General features: G+C 42.1%; 2 protein-coding genes across 6 annotated transcripts in view; one reads left to right on the top strand and one right to left on the bottom strand.

Moving 5' to 3' along the window:
- The window catches only part of ZFC3H1 (zinc finger C3H1-type containing), a gene marked incomplete at its 5' end in the record, with an annotated part of 35,602 nt that extends 22,328 nt beyond the window's left edge, over positions 1 to 13,274 (bottom strand). For 4 of the 5 annotated variants that reach the window (XR_014539242.1, XR_014539243.1, XR_014539244.1 and 1 more), the window contains 12 exons: positions 33 to 179; positions 459 to 577; positions 2,023 to 2,160; positions 2,415 to 2,579; positions 3,081 to 3,284; positions 3,916 to 4,013; positions 4,571 to 4,694; positions 6,554 to 6,780; positions 6,920 to 7,118; positions 7,433 to 7,494; positions 8,517 to 8,933; positions 12,665 to 13,274. Coding sequence is in view for 2 of the 5 variants with exons in the window: in XM_083574294.1 (XP_083430420.1) it covers positions 33 to 179; positions 459 to 577; positions 2,023 to 2,160; positions 2,415 to 2,579; positions 3,081 to 3,284; positions 3,916 to 4,013; positions 4,571 to 4,694; positions 6,554 to 6,780; positions 6,920 to 7,118; positions 7,433 to 7,494; positions 8,517 to 8,933; positions 12,665 to 13,274 (2,510 nt within the window). The remainder of the gene's footprint in view (positions 1 to 32; positions 180 to 458; positions 578 to 2,022; positions 2,161 to 2,414; positions 2,580 to 3,080; positions 3,285 to 3,915; positions 4,014 to 4,570; positions 4,695 to 6,553; positions 6,781 to 6,919; positions 7,119 to 7,432; positions 7,495 to 8,516; positions 8,934 to 12,664) is intronic. The other variant, XM_083574295.1, reaches the window with a different exon arrangement.
- A 701-nt stretch (positions 13,275 to 13,975) lies between these two features.
- The window catches only part of TMEM19 (transmembrane protein 19), a 36,845-nt gene continuing 33,398 nt past the window's right edge, over positions 13,976 to 17,422 (top strand). The window contains exons 1-2 of the mRNA XM_083574689.1: positions 13,976 to 14,107; positions 17,341 to 17,413. The gene's annotated coding sequence lies outside the window, so the exon portion shown is untranslated. The remainder of the gene's footprint in view (positions 14,108 to 17,340; positions 17,414 to 17,422) is intronic.

The following is a 17,422-nucleotide window of genomic DNA, read 5'->3' on the forward strand; positions in this document are numbered from 1 at the left end:
CGGAGGGTTACCATTAAGATGAGGAGACTTACTTGTGTTTTTTGAGTTTTGCCTCTGCATCTGTAACTTGTTTTGTTACTATTGCTATCCTACCAACCCCATCAACTTCAACGTCAGAGTTTGCTGGTGATGAACTTGTCTTCAAGGGTTCAGATATTATCAGGCGCTGTTTCTCCCTGCTAAAATATTCAAGACACATTATTTTTAAAACTTTAGTTTTCAGACAAAAATCTGAAACTTATTTTCCAAGAAAGTAAAATCAGATTTGTTATCACTACCACTTTGAATTAGAACAGCTCACAAGATAATTTATAAATAAAAGCAAGGCTTTAAATAAACAAAATAGAATAATTAAAAAATATGGATGACTACATCAGGCCACTGATTTTTAAATCAGTCAGTTTTTGGCTAACAACTCAAGTGCTTTTCTTGATTTTCACTGTGCAAAGCCCAAATACCTGGCAATCTCTTCTTTTAGGAGTCTGTATTCAATCTTTTTATCTTCTGGTAAGGCCTCTGGGGTTCTTACAGGGTTGTTTTCTTTTTCAGATTTTAAAGGTGCTTTGGGTTTTGATGCCTGTAACAGAAGAATCCAACACTGTTATATATAGGAACCGAAATAAAAAATTGAAATTGTTGAAGAAAGGGAAGTTGGATTTACCACAAAGTTTCTTTCTATCTAGAAGACAGGATTAACTCTACTGATTCAGAAAGCAGGGTCAACCAACTTTGCCTCTTTTAAAAGGAGAGGTCCTCTCCAGTTTTGGAAAGGAAAAAGAACGAACTAAGTGTAAGACTTGAGGAAAAAATGAGCCATCCACAAGGGAACCGGAATAGCCAGGGAAATATAAGGGAAAAGTAAGTAGCAAAAAGACACTTTCAAAAGGATATTATGAGTCCAAGTTATAGCTTATTTTAACAGGATACAACTTGCCCCCAAAGCCACCCAGAAGTCAAATCCTTCTCTAGTGCTGGCAAGATCTTACATGCTCTCCTACCTAGCTATGAAGATTCCTTCTGTAAAGTTATGTCCAACTTCTCTTTTTCATTTAATGGTAGAAGACCAGGCAGAACAAGGATACTCTGAAGCAGAACCACATTCCGCAGTGGGTTCCAGAGTAAACAGACTATTATGGGCAATTCTCTGGAAAACCTGCCGTGGCACACACCTACTGAAAGAGGCACACTGCTGGAGCCCAAAGTAAATACGCATTGACTATCTCATATCCCCAATTAAAAATGAGGGCCAGGACAAGAAAGCAGTGCAGTGCTGCCGACTCCTGTGCTCAACTAGCAGTCTTCACCAGCAAGAGTGTGAAACAGGACCTCCTTCACTGAATGAGAACATGAGAAAGGAGACCCGGAGCTCTGACAGGTGATCTGCTTATTGTATAGCTACCCAAAGGGATCAGTGCGAACAAGTACTAAGCTCCTGCTTTCACTTCAGGTGCAGGGAGGAAAATAAGACAAAATGTACTTAAAGATAAAAGGCTGGCAATGACTTTCACTCCTTGTCAGAAGGCGGGCTCAAGGACTGGGATGAACTTTTCTCTGAAAGGAATAATTTGTTTCTCCTAACTTCTGAACCAATTAAGTCTACCCATACCTTCCAACATTTCTCCAGTAAAAATAGGGATGTCCCATTCCATAACGATAATTTTACTATTTATATCCCACACATCTTACTGGGTTGCCCCAGCCACTCTGGGCTGCTTCCAACATATATTAAAACATAATAAAACATTTTTTTAAAAAACCCTCCCTATACAGGATTGCCTTCAGACGGCTCAGGGGTCAGATAACGCCATACCCTCCAACATTTCTCCAATGAAAACAGGGACGTCCCTAGAAAATAGGGACACTTGGAGGGTCTGTCCTTCTTGTTCTCCTACCTATAGACAAGGAAGTCTGTTTTACACAGCTGGCCATTGCAATACACAGCAAATGCAGGTTAAGATTTTAAAAAACTACGTTTCATGTGCTCTTTTCAAAGAATGTCATTTCCACATCCATTTTATTTACCTCTACAGTCCTTCGAGCTTCTTTGATCATAGATTCTAGGCCACCAAACACACTAGCAGCAGAGATGGGTTGTTCTGCATCTGATTCACTGTCATCTGAATCATTCAGTGTAACCACGACTGACTTGTGCTTTGGAAGCTAAAGAATTAAAAGGTTAAATAATTTTGAGTGAGCAATACTCTTAAGAATAGTGGCGTTGTTCTTCTTTGAAAGAAACAGTACACAGGAACCAACCTAACCCACCTCCAAAATGCTACTGTTCCCAGCTGCCAAATCAGCACAAACCAACTACCTAGGATTTTGCATGTTAGTTTCTTGCCCTACTTTGGCAATGTTAACCTCAAACATGATGCACCTTCCTATATGAAGCCAAGTAAAAAATATTTCATTACCGTAATCACTGTTCGTGGGAGTCTTGGTACTCTAATAATCTTTGTGTTCTTTACACGAGGTTGAGAAACAGTGTTAATACTGACGGCTGAAAGATTGCTTCTTGGCACGGCATGGGAGTTATTGGGGAAAGGCGGTGAAGGAGGACCACTATTACTTGAGTTCTCCTATAAATAATCAGAAAAGCCACTGTGAAAGGCTTTCAAATATTTAAATACACAAATGCTGCAAAAACGTAACACAAACATAGCCTGCTCAGCCTGTTAGAAGCTGCCATTTTAGAAGGCATAGATTTTTAACGACAACAGAAGCCATTGAGCATGGAAATGGCCACCATCAGCTGTAAGTAAAGTAATCGTTGCTCAGATTTCAACCATGTGAAATGTCATAATCCTACTAATTATCCAGCTGAAATAGCTGGGACAATACCAAACAAGTGGGAGGCAACTTGTTCAGTTTACAGCAAATTTAACCCTAACCAACAGAACTTTAAACTCCTTTTAAGGTTAAAGAACAGATTATGATGGTTAAAGAACTGCATGCCACCATCAAGTTGTCCAGTCACACTTTTGTTTTTCCAAACTAACACAAAAAACTTTTCTGGTGTAATGCAGATCATAATGCACCAGGGCTGACATCTAGTGGCTATATTTAGAAGTGATGAATACCTCCGGTTTGAAAGCTCGTTTGTTTGCTAGAGATTTAAGTAGCTCTTCTCGTAGCAACATTTCTTCCTCCTCCTCCTCATCTGCAAATGGTGGTTTGGGTGGCTGTTCAGGTTCCTCAGGTGGAAGTGGAGGAAGGGGTGGTAGTGGCTCAAGAGAAGCACTTGAAATACCTTCCACGTACAACTGGCTACCTGGTGGCAAAGCCTTAAAACGTTGGAAAGGAAAAGAGAAATAGCTTAATTACTACTTGACCTTCACAAATAGTGTGCCAAGCACATCTGGCTCATGCTACGCTTCAATACAAAACATCAGCAACTCCAAAAGCCAAGATACTGCAGTTGAAAATCAAGATTTTCCAAAACAGAAAATAACAGAAAATGCCTTGCTTATTCAGAACCATTAGTTGCCAGTACTAGACTGCACTAAGCAGTTGAACTTACTCCCAGGTAAGTGATTTTAATTATTCATTTTAGTTCCTTAAACAACATTTAAGCAACACAACTCTAAAAACGCACAAAAGTTTAGTAGTAAGTAGCTATATACTGACTGGGGATTTTTTTATTTATATTTCCAGTAGAAGAGATAGGTAGCACAGGATATAGTAGCTCAGTGAGTATTAGTACTAGCATTAATCAGTAATAAGAGTGGGACTAGAAATAATTTTGATCCAGGTCAAGTCCCATTTCAATATATACCAGAAGAAATAACTTCCAAGACAGCCTGAAGGGATGCACACAAAAGAGAAGCACATCATAATTTAAAGATAGGCTGGTCTAACAATATTTCTGGTTTCAAATGTTTCTACTTCAAAACGACCATTTTGAAAAGCACTTACTGAAATCTGTGCTGCAAGAGGCAGTGTTATTTGTGGAATGGTAGGAGAAAAGTATCCAGCAGGGCATTCAAAATACGGTGGCTGCACTGGAGATGATGCTACAAAAGGATCATGGAAAGCAAAAAATAAAAGGTTACACTAGGCAAGATTTTATTTATATAACCTTTATATACAGTCGTACCTTGGAAGTCGAACAGAATCTGTTCCGGAAGTCCATTCGACTGTCAAAACCAAAGTGTGGCTTCTGATTGGCTGCAGATAGCTCCTGCAGCCAATCAGAAGCCACGGAAGCCCCATTAGATGTTTGGCTTCGAAAAATAGTTTGCAAACCAGAACAGTCACTTCTGGGTTTGCGGCGTTCATGAGCCAAAACTTTCGAGAACTAAGCTGTTAGAAAACCAAGGTACAACTGTACTTCAATTCATGAACACCATCAAGATCCAAACAATAGAATAAGCAGTAATTTCTCTCATCACATACTGCTCCTGCTCTTATGCTGGGTCAGCTATTGATTTTTTTATTCTTCATGTAGCAGCCATAACATTAGGTAAATGAGTAAATAAAACAGTAGAACACAAGCTTTAATTATGGCTTCATTAGGAAATTAGCAAAAATAAAATGTTGTAATCCACACATTAGGTAAATTAACACTTACCAGGAGAGTTAGTTTCACTTTCTGTGTCCATGGCAACTTCATCGTAATTATCATATTGATAGATTCCTCCTGCACTCTCAGTAGATTGCTTATCTATTGACCGTCTCAAGTCTTTATCTGAAGACTACACAAAAAAGTTTTGTTAGCCTCAGATATATTTTATTTCCTTTCTTAAACACATGCAATGCTGCCAGTTTTGCCTCAAATAGCTGCCCACTTGCAGGAAGAAAAGCTATATGAAAGATAGCAGTGGCAAACTACTGACTCCTATTTGCTGGATCTTCTCTCGTAACAACTGTGGTTTCAGTAAGGGACAGCAAGCAGCAGAATAGTTTGTTTTTACAAAACACTGCATTTTTCAAAGCTACCAAGTCACACTGTAATTATTTTTAAGTGTGTGGGAAGGCAAATCTTCCAACCATTTCCAACCTGCAAAAAATGAATAATTATGATCCCCTGGGTCATGACAACAGAATGGTACAGTTGGCATCAGCATATGGCATGGCCGATCACAAGGCTAATGTCAGCCTCTTTTTTAAAAATCACTGAGCGCTGATTGAAGCAGCTACAGCTGCAGCTACTGTAATTATCCTTGTCTCCAATGACCCCGGGCTCCTTTCCTTCCCTGGGGTGTACATCAGGTGTGAGGCCCAACTGGAAGTATTGCAAGAAAGAGAGTGAGCCACGGACAGAGAAATGCCTTGACAATCCTAGGCAGGTGCCCATCAGTGGAAATAGGCCCGGAAGCCCCAAGTAGTACAGAGTGCAGTGCTTCTCCTCTGTTGCTGGCTGGCCACTGCTGCCCCCCCCCAATCCAGGTGACTAACTATGGTATTCTGGGTAGGGAGAGAAGTTGTCAAGGTGGTCAGCCAGTAGTGACAGAGGAAGCATTGCTATCTGTGTTCCTCTAGGGTCCCCAATCCCTCAAAATTAAATTCTCTTTTCCAACACTCAATGGAGCACCAGGAAATAAAGAAAATTAAAAGGAACAGGCCCCAGAGGAGGCATTCCTTTTCTGCTGGTGACAGTTCTTCATCCTCAATCTAGTGTTGCCAAGGAGGGTGGGTCTGCAGAGGGCATTTGGCAGAAAGCCCTCTCCATCCTGGAGCTGACTCTGCGAAAACCTAGTTGTAGGACTTGAACTCCACTGTCAGCCATGAATTCGTATTATGGACCCCAAATGAACTTAAAACTACTTCAGATTCTGGGGAAGAATGTGCTACAGTTAGAAATATAGTTGGAGGGATTCAGGAATTTCTGCAATTTCTCACTGTTACAACACCTTGCACATCCAGTCGCTGCTTTTATTCCCCAATGAAAACACAAGCGGAAACAATCCCTTGTGCTTTCAGGATGCAATTTTACACAAGTGCTTGTGGCTCTGATCACAAGAGAAAATTCTCAAATCATAGATATTTACACCACCATTCCTAATCAACTTAAAAACATGACTAACAAAATGAGTGTAAAATTTACAGTGCCTCAGCACAGTTGCCACTAATTTATAAGGCCTCACTACTTACTAGTGAGAATTTTATGCCTAATTTGGTCTTCCTACTCATCTGTATCAATTTCCATTTGCAATTCCTTTGAAAACCATTAGGTTGAGGAAAAAAACCCATTGTTAACGACTTTCAGTTTTTAATGTGTATAATATACTTGAATTTAAAAGTTCTCGTTTTCCAGATTGCTCAGCATTTTTTGCTTACATAGCACTACCAAAGGTTTTACAACCCTTATTTCATAAAGCCCAGCAAACTAGAGAAGATGGTCAGTATTTCTGATAGAAAACAGGCTGAAAGACAGCAAGTTGTCCAGGACCAATATGTCTATATCCAAAGAGAGCTAAGATCCTCAAGTCCTAATCTAATCCTATCAGATCATGGGTCACCAAGATGAGCAAACCCCACCCCACCCCCAACAGCAACATTAATTACACAAGTACTTCCATGTTAAAGCCATACTCCATGCCTGTCAATTTACCTTGCTTCTTGATCTTGCCTTGCTTCCAACCAGCTTCATAAACCTATTATACTGTTCTTCTTGATTTGAAAGATCACGGATTTTTCTTATTTCCTCTTCCCTTTTCCTTCTCTCCTCCTCCTCTTCTTGTTTCCGTTGTTCCTCTTCCTTCTGACGCCTTTCTTGTTCCTTCTGTTGTTGCAGTTTTTTCCACACTTTTGTTTGCTGTTTCCTCAGTGCTTGCTTAGCTTTAAATAAGAGTATTGATTAATTACACTTAATTTTTCCAAAGACACACAACAAATCTATGGAGAAAGTAAGCTGTCAAATATTGAACATTACAGATCTCAACTTGGAAAGCCACTGCTTACCACTTTAACCATTTACCTGCAGTGCTGGTTTTTTTGGCCGAATGCGATTTTGTGCTGGTTTTGATCTTTTGTGGTACATTTTTTGCCTTTGTAAGTTTTTCCTTGCTTTCTTTCATCACTTGTTGCTCTTTCTGTTGCCACTTTTTACTGGCAGACTGCAAAGCTAGTAGTCTTAGCTGCAACTCTGACACTTCCTCCTCTTCATCAAGCAATTTCTTTTGTGAAATGAAAAGCACACACACACACACTTCAGTTCTTTATTCATCATTAAACTGATATTTTTAAAAGGTTTTGACCAAAAAAAAATCACTCTATGCAAAACACTAGCTACAGTACCCATACAAGGATGGTTTTCAAACTTTACAGACAGAATCCTAAAACACATTTTACTCAGGCGTTAGCCACATTTAACACTGTAGGACTTGCTTTGAAACAACATACATAGGCTTGCACTGTAAGTATACATTAGGCTAGAGCTAAATTTTAAGTGACTGATGTTGCAGCTGGAAAAACAAGTGGCTCCACTTACCTTCTCTACTGAAGCATCTGATGGGCTAAGATTTTGTTCTCCTTGCTCTTTTTCATCTACTGCTTAAAAATATAAATGATATATTTTATCAAGCACAATGACAAAATAAATGAATTTAAGCATGCAAAGGAACTGTCATATTATACATAAATTTCTAACATGTATATTAAGCAGAATATGCTGCAAAATCTATATGCCTGGTTCTTTTAATCTTGCCATGGTCCCAATTTATACTTGCCCAGTGTGCAAAAGCAAGCACACATTCCCCTAAGTTCCTGACTTCGTCTCTTATTTTATTATTACATTACACAAGAGGTGTACTTCATACTGGGGGAAACTCATGCTCCCTGGTCACCTTAATACTTCCACTAATTCTGTGACCCAGTCTGAAGGCCTAGAAGAATCAGCATCACAGTGTGAGAAACTCAAGCAGAGGGTCCCAGGCACCCCCAAACTCATTATCAAGATCAGCTCAAGACCTCAACTCATAGAGCAACACTGCAGATTCCAAACTATCTACTCTTACAGTCAGGTCCAGGCTTGTTTTGTCCACACTACTATTGTAAAGAATGCTTGCTACGCCCTCGAATGAAACATGCAGCATTTCCAACAGCAAAAAGGTAGAAAAATAGATAAACATCTCTCCTCCAGTACTAAACAGCACTCTAGATTCAATCTGTTCCAAGTTCCCAGGCAAACAATGGTCAAGGAATGGAAAGATAAAACAGAAGTGCATGCCAGTTATCAAACAAATGAGGGGATGGAATTCCCCCTACACGTTATTTTTACAATGTATTTTTAATAGATGTTAGATTGTTATTTGATTCTCTTTTTATTTTTGGCTGCATTTACTTGAGTTATATTCTGTTAGTAAAACAAGATATAAACATTCTTAGGAAATGTCGCATTTTCAAAGCACTTCTCTGTTTACCAGTTATAAAAGTTAAATAAAAACAACAAACTGTAATCTGTGCCAACATTACAATGTCTCTAAAAATGCAATCTACTCTGTCACAACAAAAGCAGTTTTAAAAATTACAGAAAGGATAAAAACATGAGTTTATTACACATAAAGAACAATTACCTTGACTGGCATCCAGTAATTCAGTTTTCTGTGACACTTTTACTCCATCTTTCACTTTTTTCAACTTGCTCCTCTCAGCTAGGGTTGGCAGTTTTTGCCTGAGAGGCTTCAGTTCAAATGCCTGAAAGGTTAACACTTTATTCTTCTCCTCAGGAGACACTTCATTTACAGCATCCTTTGTAATACTGATATTTTCTGTAGATACTTGGTCCTCAGGACTGGCCATTTCATCGTTGCCTTGCTGAGCAGTTTCCTCTTTGTTATTCAGAGCCAGTTTCTCATCTTTATTAATATATTCAAGTTCTAGTTGAATCTGCTTATATTTCAACAACAGATCCTCAAAACTCTCTTCAACAGAGTTATCATTCTTAGATGAATAGTTCTGCTTTCTAGATGGAGATTTTCCAAAGCTTCTGGCTAATTTATTTATTAAGAAAAAGGTCTAGAGAACATTTGTCACTTGCACCATTGAAAGGAAGTGATCAAAAGCATATAGCCACTGAAACCTTTCATTCCAAACAGCAATTCAATCATGTTTCAATATGCAGGAGATAATACATACAACTTCCATGTTTACTCACACAGTGCTTCCTTACAAGATTCTGCAGTAAGTGAAGCGGCATTCTCTTGTCCTCTTCCCAAACATCGGACGCCAGGCATTGCAACCACCCCTTTGAAGAGGTTTCCTGACCTCAATTCCACCGCCACAACCAGTTTGGTTTCTTTCCCTCCTGGGACACGCCAACTCTCATTATACACATCCCAGATGATTTCCTCCCCTAAAGTATTTCTGATCACAATCTTAAATGTTAGCAATACACAACTACTTCTGGCTGGCCTCTTTCATATTTAAATAAGCTGGTGGCAGATCTACTTAAGTATAAGGGGTCAAAAAAACTTAGTTTGGTGAATTTTGATACTTTAGGCAGTATCCAACTAAACAATTCTGCTAGCACAAGGACTTCCGGATGTGCAACAGAGCTTTCTCTACCTCTGCTTGTAACCCATAACAGCCTCTAGTACAGAGTCTGAAGCAGGAATGTCCAAAGTCTGTTTCGGGGGCCTAATCCGGCCCGCTGGTTGGTTTAATCCCACCCATGTGGCTGTTTATTTCCTGGGGTAAACTTCAATCCTAAAAAAAGGTCAACAACTTCAATCCTAAAAAAAGGTCAACAACTGTGGTTGGCCCCCACGGCCCTTCACTTCATCAAATCTGGCCCTCTTTGAAAAAGATCTGGACACCACTGAAACTGCCCTCATTTATGACACAGATATACCTTAAGGCTGTGTGCACTCTGTGCTTAAAATAATTGAGTCCATTTGTTGTATATGTAAAATTATTTGGATTTGTATATATAGACCTCTTCTTTTTATACTTTATTCTACTACTGCTTTATCTGCAAATGTTCTGGTTTTCCCTAAATATGGGCAACCAGTAGTGCAGGCACAGCTGCTCACCTCTAACTACTAGCAGTATTAAGCTATCACAGGCCTGATTTCACTAGACATTGCCTGCACTTTCAAATATGTCTTCACAACGATAAGAGACCAGAAAGTTGTTTCTGTTAAATTAAACTAGATATACTCAGGAAGCTAAATTCTGTGGCCAGTATGATTTTATGTGCTTTCTTCATTCCCCTAGAACTAGGGCTTCAGGGTTTTAATTAGCTGCCTACACAGTACTTCATTACAGTGGTTCTTTTGAACAACTGCCTCTGATTGGAAAGCATCCTAAAATACATTGGAACAGAATCCAATGGTGTTTCAAAAACAGAAGCTTACTCATGTGTTACGCCAGCTATGCATTGAGGAGCTAATAGGAGTTAGTCCAAAACAAGAGCCCCAGGTTGGGCAATTCTGATCTAACAGAAAACCAATAGCCGTCAAGGGGTAAAAGCTAGCCAAAACAGACTTCCACCAGTCTGTTCCACTGAGCCAGTCATAGGCTTGCATTGCAACATGTTGAACTCAGCTTGTAGTGACAGTTACATGCAGAGACTGGAAGGCAAAATCCATTTTCTTTCTCCTAAGTTTCTTTCCCCCAGTGATCACAAGAAGGAATACATTGGGTTGTCCTGTTTTATTCTCACAACCACTTAGCAGGATAAGGCAAAGCTGAAAAGACAGCAACTCACCATCCAGGATGATCTGGACTAAGCAGTGTCAACATTCCAAGTCCACCACTCTATTTACCATACCACAAGCTTAATTTGGCCATTGAAGCAAGTTATCTGCTTCTAAATAGAATGCAACCCAAGAGAAACAAAAGCAACTCCTTGTGTCATCTTTAGAAGAATAAAACTGGGAGATGAGTAAAAATATACAGTAGCACCAATTGAGAAGCCTCAGCTTTTATCCTATTCTCTATTTACATAATTCCATAAAGACACAGAGATACATATGAGGAAATTACTACATGCAGCTCACACAGAACAAACTAAACAGTTCTCTGTATGCCCCCACAATATGCCTTTTTTATTCTTTCAGTGCATGGGCAAAACTGAAACTAGTAAACTGGATGAGAACCACGCCCTAGACAATGTGTAACTAAAGAATATGACTCTAGTAGTGAACTTAAATTCAGTTTTTAAAAGTTACTTGTTCAAATAATAAATGTGAAAGATATTAATCACTGATGGAATTTCTGACAATGATCAGCTACTCAAGCAATAGAGTCCTTGAATATACATTTAAATTTAATAACAAACATAAGCAATCTCCAATTTCTGCTATCTAACTGCAGCTCTGACACGAGCATACAGTACATTCATTGCTTGTAAGTTCCGCTTGCCTCCATTCGGTCTTGTCTGGAGATACTAAAAGCTTTTATCAACTTATGCTGTTATGTTACCTGCAGCCATACCTAGATGGAAACTGCCTGGGAATAGTTACACATGCTCTAGTAACCTCTGATTTACATTACTGCAATTGAAAAGGGTCTGGAAACTGCAGCTGGTCCAAAATAGGACAGCAAGGCTTTTAACTGGGATATGTTAGCGTGTTAATTATGTTATTGTTTTATCAGCTGTACTGTCTCCCAGTCAGTTTCTGGGATCAAAGTGCTGTTTTTAAATATTAGACCAGACATGGGAAACTTGTGGCCCTCCAGATGTTGGTGGCTTCCATTTCCCAGCAGCCTCAGTTAACATGGCTAACCAAAAGATCCCTCTCACAGGTCCTGCTCAAGGTGCCTCCATTTAGACAGGCAGCAACCATGAACTGTAGAACACTCTATCAAGAGAGACTCATGCGGGCCTAGCATATTCTTTATTGCCGTTCTGGCACCAGGTAAATAAACTTCTATTTTCCCTGTGCCTTTACAAACAAAATGTGATTGTACTAATTATTTTTGTGGGTTTTATTTTATTTTTTGTCATCTGGCTTTAAGCTTGTCTCCACCAGAAATTTTAGACAGTATTTAAATTGCCGGACAGCTTGAGAATGTTATTGGGCAGCCTTATTTAAATATCCTTCATTTTCTGTCCTTTCACCTGGCTTTCCTCTGTGGCCAACGTTTTCACTTATCTTCTCAAACAGCTACAGCACGGGCACCCTGCTACACAACGAACAACATAATCTTTTCGAACATAAGCCTTAGGAGTTCAAAGGGACATACTCCTAGGATGGCCACCAGAATGAATGTAATCTTTGGGGCATTATTCATAAGTAAACATGCTTTAAAAACTGGATGAAAATGATAACTTATTTCAATAGTACTTTTTAAAGGTACCATTTTAGTACACAGTACTGTATACTAACTGATGCAAGAATTGCATGTTTCCGTTCCTCACCCTCAAAAGAAAGGGGGAGGCTCCTCCCAAGATACCAGATGACATCTTCTGTCTCGGACCACACACTTCACTTCGGCAGAACCTCCTTAAATCTCTCTCTCTCTCTCTCTCTCTCTCACACACACACACACACCCTACCTCTGCATTCATTTCCGCTTTGCCCTTTCTGCTGTCGTCACTACGGCCTCCACCCAGACCAGAGAAAACAAAACAGGCCGCCGGTCCAACTCCCGGACCACCCTGGGGCCAAACTACCCCGTGTTGTAAGAGACCAGGACAGGCAACCTCACCCCACCCCATTTCCTGTGAGACGCAGCAGAGAAAGGCCAAGTCGCCTTTTCTTAATGGCAAGGATACATTTCCGAGGAGAGGGTTCCCTCCAGCCCTGGTTCCCGCCGTACCCGCCGCCGCCCCCTCCCCCACCTCCCCCGGGGGGTCTTCCCGGGGGGTTTCCTCCTCGGCTCCTGCCCCATCGGCCCCCGCCCCGAAAAGGCCTTCCTCGGAAGCGGAAGCGGTCCAGGGCGTTGTGGCTGCGCTCCCAGAAGGAGAGCCTGGGGCCGGAGTCCTGGTGCGAGCCGGGCGGCAGCCGCGAGCACGAAGACGACGGAGGCGGCGGCTGCTGCGGGTGCGGCCGGAAAGGTTCCTTGAGTCGGTAGCCGCCTCCTCCTCCTCCTCCTCGGCCATGGAGGTGCCCGAGCTCAGGGGGAGGCTGGTGGCGCAAGTGGGAGAAGCGGCGAGACGAGGAGAGGAGGAGGCTGTTCCGCAGGTCGGGAGGCGGCCTACGCCTGGCGTAGGGGCCCTTGGTGGTGGTGCCTCCGCCGCCATCTCTACTGCTGGGCTCCGGAGGCCCGCTGTCGTTGTTGTCGTCGTCGCTGATTTCCCCGTCCTCCAGCTCCCCTTCCTCTCGCGGAGAGAGGTCGCTCGAGGCCGCCGCCGCCGCCTTCCCCTCAGGCGCAGGAGCCGCCATAAGGGGGTTTACTCAGCCGCTCACCGACGCGGCAGGGAGCGGCTTCGAACTGACGTGCACGCGAGCGAGCGCACCGTTCACTTTCGGTTCCTTGGCCGAGTGCCGCCGCGGCCCAGTCAGACCCCAAACTTGTACGCGAGACACCACCCTTTCCCCGTTTGCTGGCGCCTGCTCTCGCGAGAGCTCAGCTCCGACTTCTCTCGCTCGCGCTCTCCCGCTCCCCCTCCCCACCACCGCGCTTCTCTTTCCTCCGAGAAGGGGCAGCGAAAACATCACAAAGGGGACGTCGAACGGCATGATGGGAGTTGTAGTCCTCCGCTATGTGTCGGCAATGGGCAGCGGTGGGGGTCGCCTGCCTGTTCAGCAGCAAGTTCTACACAGCAGAATGAGAAATAACGGTGCTTTTACAGTAGAAGTTTAAAGAGAAAGGGCTGGTTCTAGAATTGTATCCCCTCAGAGCGGCCGTTTCAGTGGACAGTGAGGCGACTCCTTTGGGGCGCAGCAGGGTCGTCACAAACGCCGCTCGTGACGCTTAGAGTGAATCTAGGCCCCAAGCGACTCCGCTGCTGTAAGATGTGGTATCAGATTCACGGAGGGTGAGGTTATCGATAGGGAACGAGGCAAAGATGACTCTAGGCTGCCTCCAAGATCAGAGGCCCCTTTCCGTTGACCCGCTTTCGGAGAATACTGAAGACGCGCCTCCTTTCCCTGACCTTTGACACCGTTTTTTTTCTGGATCCACCCTACTGTTACTTAACTTTTTTTTTTTTTTTTTTTTTTTGAAAAAAATTAAATGGTTGCAGCCTGCCCTGGGAACTGCTGCTGAAGGCCAGGTAATCTAACTTAATCATAATAATTAAATAACAGAAAAAACACTAGGAGACAGCTGTTGTTGCCCTCATCGCTTCATGGTGGGGCATCCCATAAACATCTGGCTCTCCACTGTGGGAAATGGGATTCCAGGCTACAAAGGCTTTGGTGTCATCCAGTAGATTTTTTTGGTGTTTAGAATAAAGCAATCTAGAGAAATGGTTGTCGTTCTCCAGTGAGGCGGCTACCAATGATGGTGGTGATAATAATAATACATTGTTATTTATACCTCACCCATCTGAAAAAGTTCTGAAGTTATTTGCAAGAGGCGTATAAGGTCATCTGGAATAATTAAAAAGCGTCAGCTGTCAAGCTACAAGACCTCAGTGTAGCTCATACTACTTTTGTCGTTTCCAAATACACACACGAGTTTTGTGGCACTTTAGCAAATATTGTATGGGGAAGGATCCTATGCTTCAGTCACTTGGCTAAGTGGCTTACATGGCAGAAGCCCTTTGATGCTACTGCTATACGAGGTAGGCTGACACAACTGTGCAGATACACCAATGCAACGCCACTATGTTGACACGACTCCAGTGTAGCAGCCAAACAGTGTGGAGACATTGGCAGGTCAGGGAGGAGCAGACCTTGAACGTCTTGAATGTGCCCTCAACAATGGCAGAATTTACACAGCCCATAATGCTGGTCTAAGGAAAATTTCTTCCATTCACTTTGGTAGAAACAGGAGGGGGATCACTACCTACCCACATTGCCTTGATAGATTATAAGCAGGCTGGATCGCTAGATCCAAAGTGTAGGCTAAGCAGGAGAGAGCCCCCAGCAGAGTTTAAAACCACAAAATCACACAGTGCAGTGAAGCATGAGGAATATAGGCTTTTAGACCTTTTGCTTCCCCTCTCTACCCCTCTCTCAATGAACAGAACACACTGCTAATAAGTTTAAATACTTTACTTAACAACAAAGATCAGATTCATGTGTTATTCCATGCAGCAGCAAGAACACAGTTAGAAAATTATTGTGTTACAAAATACAGAAAAAATATTTCTGAGCACGCAGTCTGGACTTGAAGCAGTCGAGTTTAAGTTGAGTGTACTAAAGAACAGGAGATGGAAGATGAGGCTGGTTGAGTGTCTCATGCTTCACTGGACAACTTAAAGGTACAGCGGCAACAGGGCTGGCATCAAGGGTCAGCAAGGTCAGGCACCTGCTGAGGATTCACAGCCCAGCAAGGGGCCCTTTAACAAGAGCCCCCTGGATCTGCTACAACAAAGTGGTAGACTCACCAAGGGAAGGGGCCCATGGAGAATGTCTTGCTAAAGTGCCCTCTGAAACCTGAAGTTGACAGTGAGCATCAGTCTTAAGTGACTGGATAGCTAGGGTAATGTTTTGGAAACACTGCAATGCTATTCATGCTCCAGAAACAGTACATTCCACTGAACACAGTTTGACTTACTTTTGAGTAAACATGCATCCTATGAGCTTGTAATTTAATTTCATTTTCTAAGAATTGTCCTTTTAATCCTGGGATATGCATATAAAAAAATAATTCTTAGAACTGAAACCTGCAGCGGAATATTTTTACTGTTCTCCTAAAATGTACAATTGGTATCCTTTTGGTATATCATTCTAGATACTGATTGGACTGTGGGAACCTGATTAACGATTTACTTTATTTTGCAAAATGCGAGGAACAAGTTTCTCCTTGTTTAAGGAGAATGCTTATGAGACAAAGAAGAACTTTTCAACTAGAGCAATCCTATGTCTGAAAGAATGTCATACCACATACTGGACACTCTGCAGCAGAGATGTCTAAAATGTACCCAAATCTTATGTTAGCTCTCTTTTCCTTTGTTATCAGTTAGTATCAGTTTCTGCTTTACATCATTATCTAATAGAGAAAAGGAAAGTGTTTGCTCAGAGGAAATATTTGAAGTATAGTGACAATTAAGTAGCAAGCTACTGTGTGCTTCCTGAATCGGATGTGTTTAGATAAAGTGGCAAGGACCATTTTAAATTTCAGAAAATCACATACAGTACAGTATGTAGTTCTAACCTGCTTAGTACATTCCACTGAACTCACTGGGCCTTACATCTGGAAAACCCTTCTTAGTTTAATGCTGCATGACTGTACTTAGAAGAGAGCTAAGTCGCATTAAACCAGGCTGATTTGCTGTTTGAGGCAAAACAGAAACCTATGGCAAATGTATACCCTCCAACATTTCTCCAGTGAAAATAGGGACATCCTATTCAATAATAATAATAATAATAATAATTTTTTTATGTATACCCCACCCATCTGACTGGGTTGCCCCAGCCTCCCTGGGCAGCTTCCAACATATATATTTTTTATTTTTTTAATTCCCTATAGAGGGCTGTCTTCAGATATCTTCTAAAGGTTGCATAGTTACTTATTTCCTTGGCTCAGGGGTCGCATAGATCCATACCCTCCAACGTTTCTCCGATGAAAATAGGGACATCCTAAGGAAAAGTGGGACATTCTGGGATCAAATCAGGAACCAGGACGGCTTCTGTAAATCTGGGACTGTCCCTGGAAAATAGGGACCCTTGGAGGGTCTGCAACAAGGCAACCCAGGGAAGCTCCAGCATGCTGAAGGAGGCAGAGGAGAAAAAAGGAAGCTGGAGAGGAGCAGGCCGTGGCGGAGGGGTGAATGGAGGAAGAGGAGGCTGTGGTGGGTGACAAGCACAGGAGGCAGTGAACGGCATGCTCCTCAAGGCCTGGATCTGCTGCACTTCCCAGCTGACCCCAGCCTGTTGCCTGAGGTGGTGACTGCCTCATCTAGCCTCATGATGGGTTGGCCCTGCATTAAACACAGTGGTGCTTACTTCTGAATAAGCATGTGTAGAATCTGCCTTATAAATATTAAGCAAACTGTGGTATTGGCTGGCACCTTCCTGTATGTCATTGCTGATAAAAGACACTGGGTGGGTGGATGTCTGAGGTTGAAGGAGGAGAATGCCTGCACAGGCAGGGCTTTGCTGTGAAGCCTGAGGCTTAAGCACACCCTGACTTCTTGCATTTCTCAGTGCTGTTCCGTCCCTCAACAAAATGAGTCGTGAGAAAATTTAAGTTCTGCAGCACATAGTAGCTGAAACAAGGCGAGTGGAACTAATTTTCTGTGGGTGAAAAGAATGAGCAGGAAAACCTATCCCACTACTCCAGCAAGATGCTGCTGGTGGCTGCTTAGTTAATATGCTACTTTTGATATTTTCTCAGGATTTCAGCCTGTGGTTTTGAGTTACTTATTTTACCTTCATCTTCTACTCCCTGAATTCATTCTCTGGAACAGGTAAGGAAT

Source organism: Podarcis filfolensis (assembly GCF_964270895.1).
Source record: "Podarcis filfolensis genome assembly, chromosome: 10".
NCBI classification, from domain to species: domain Eukaryota; kingdom Metazoa; phylum Chordata; class Lepidosauria; order Squamata; family Lacertidae; genus Podarcis; species Podarcis filfolensis.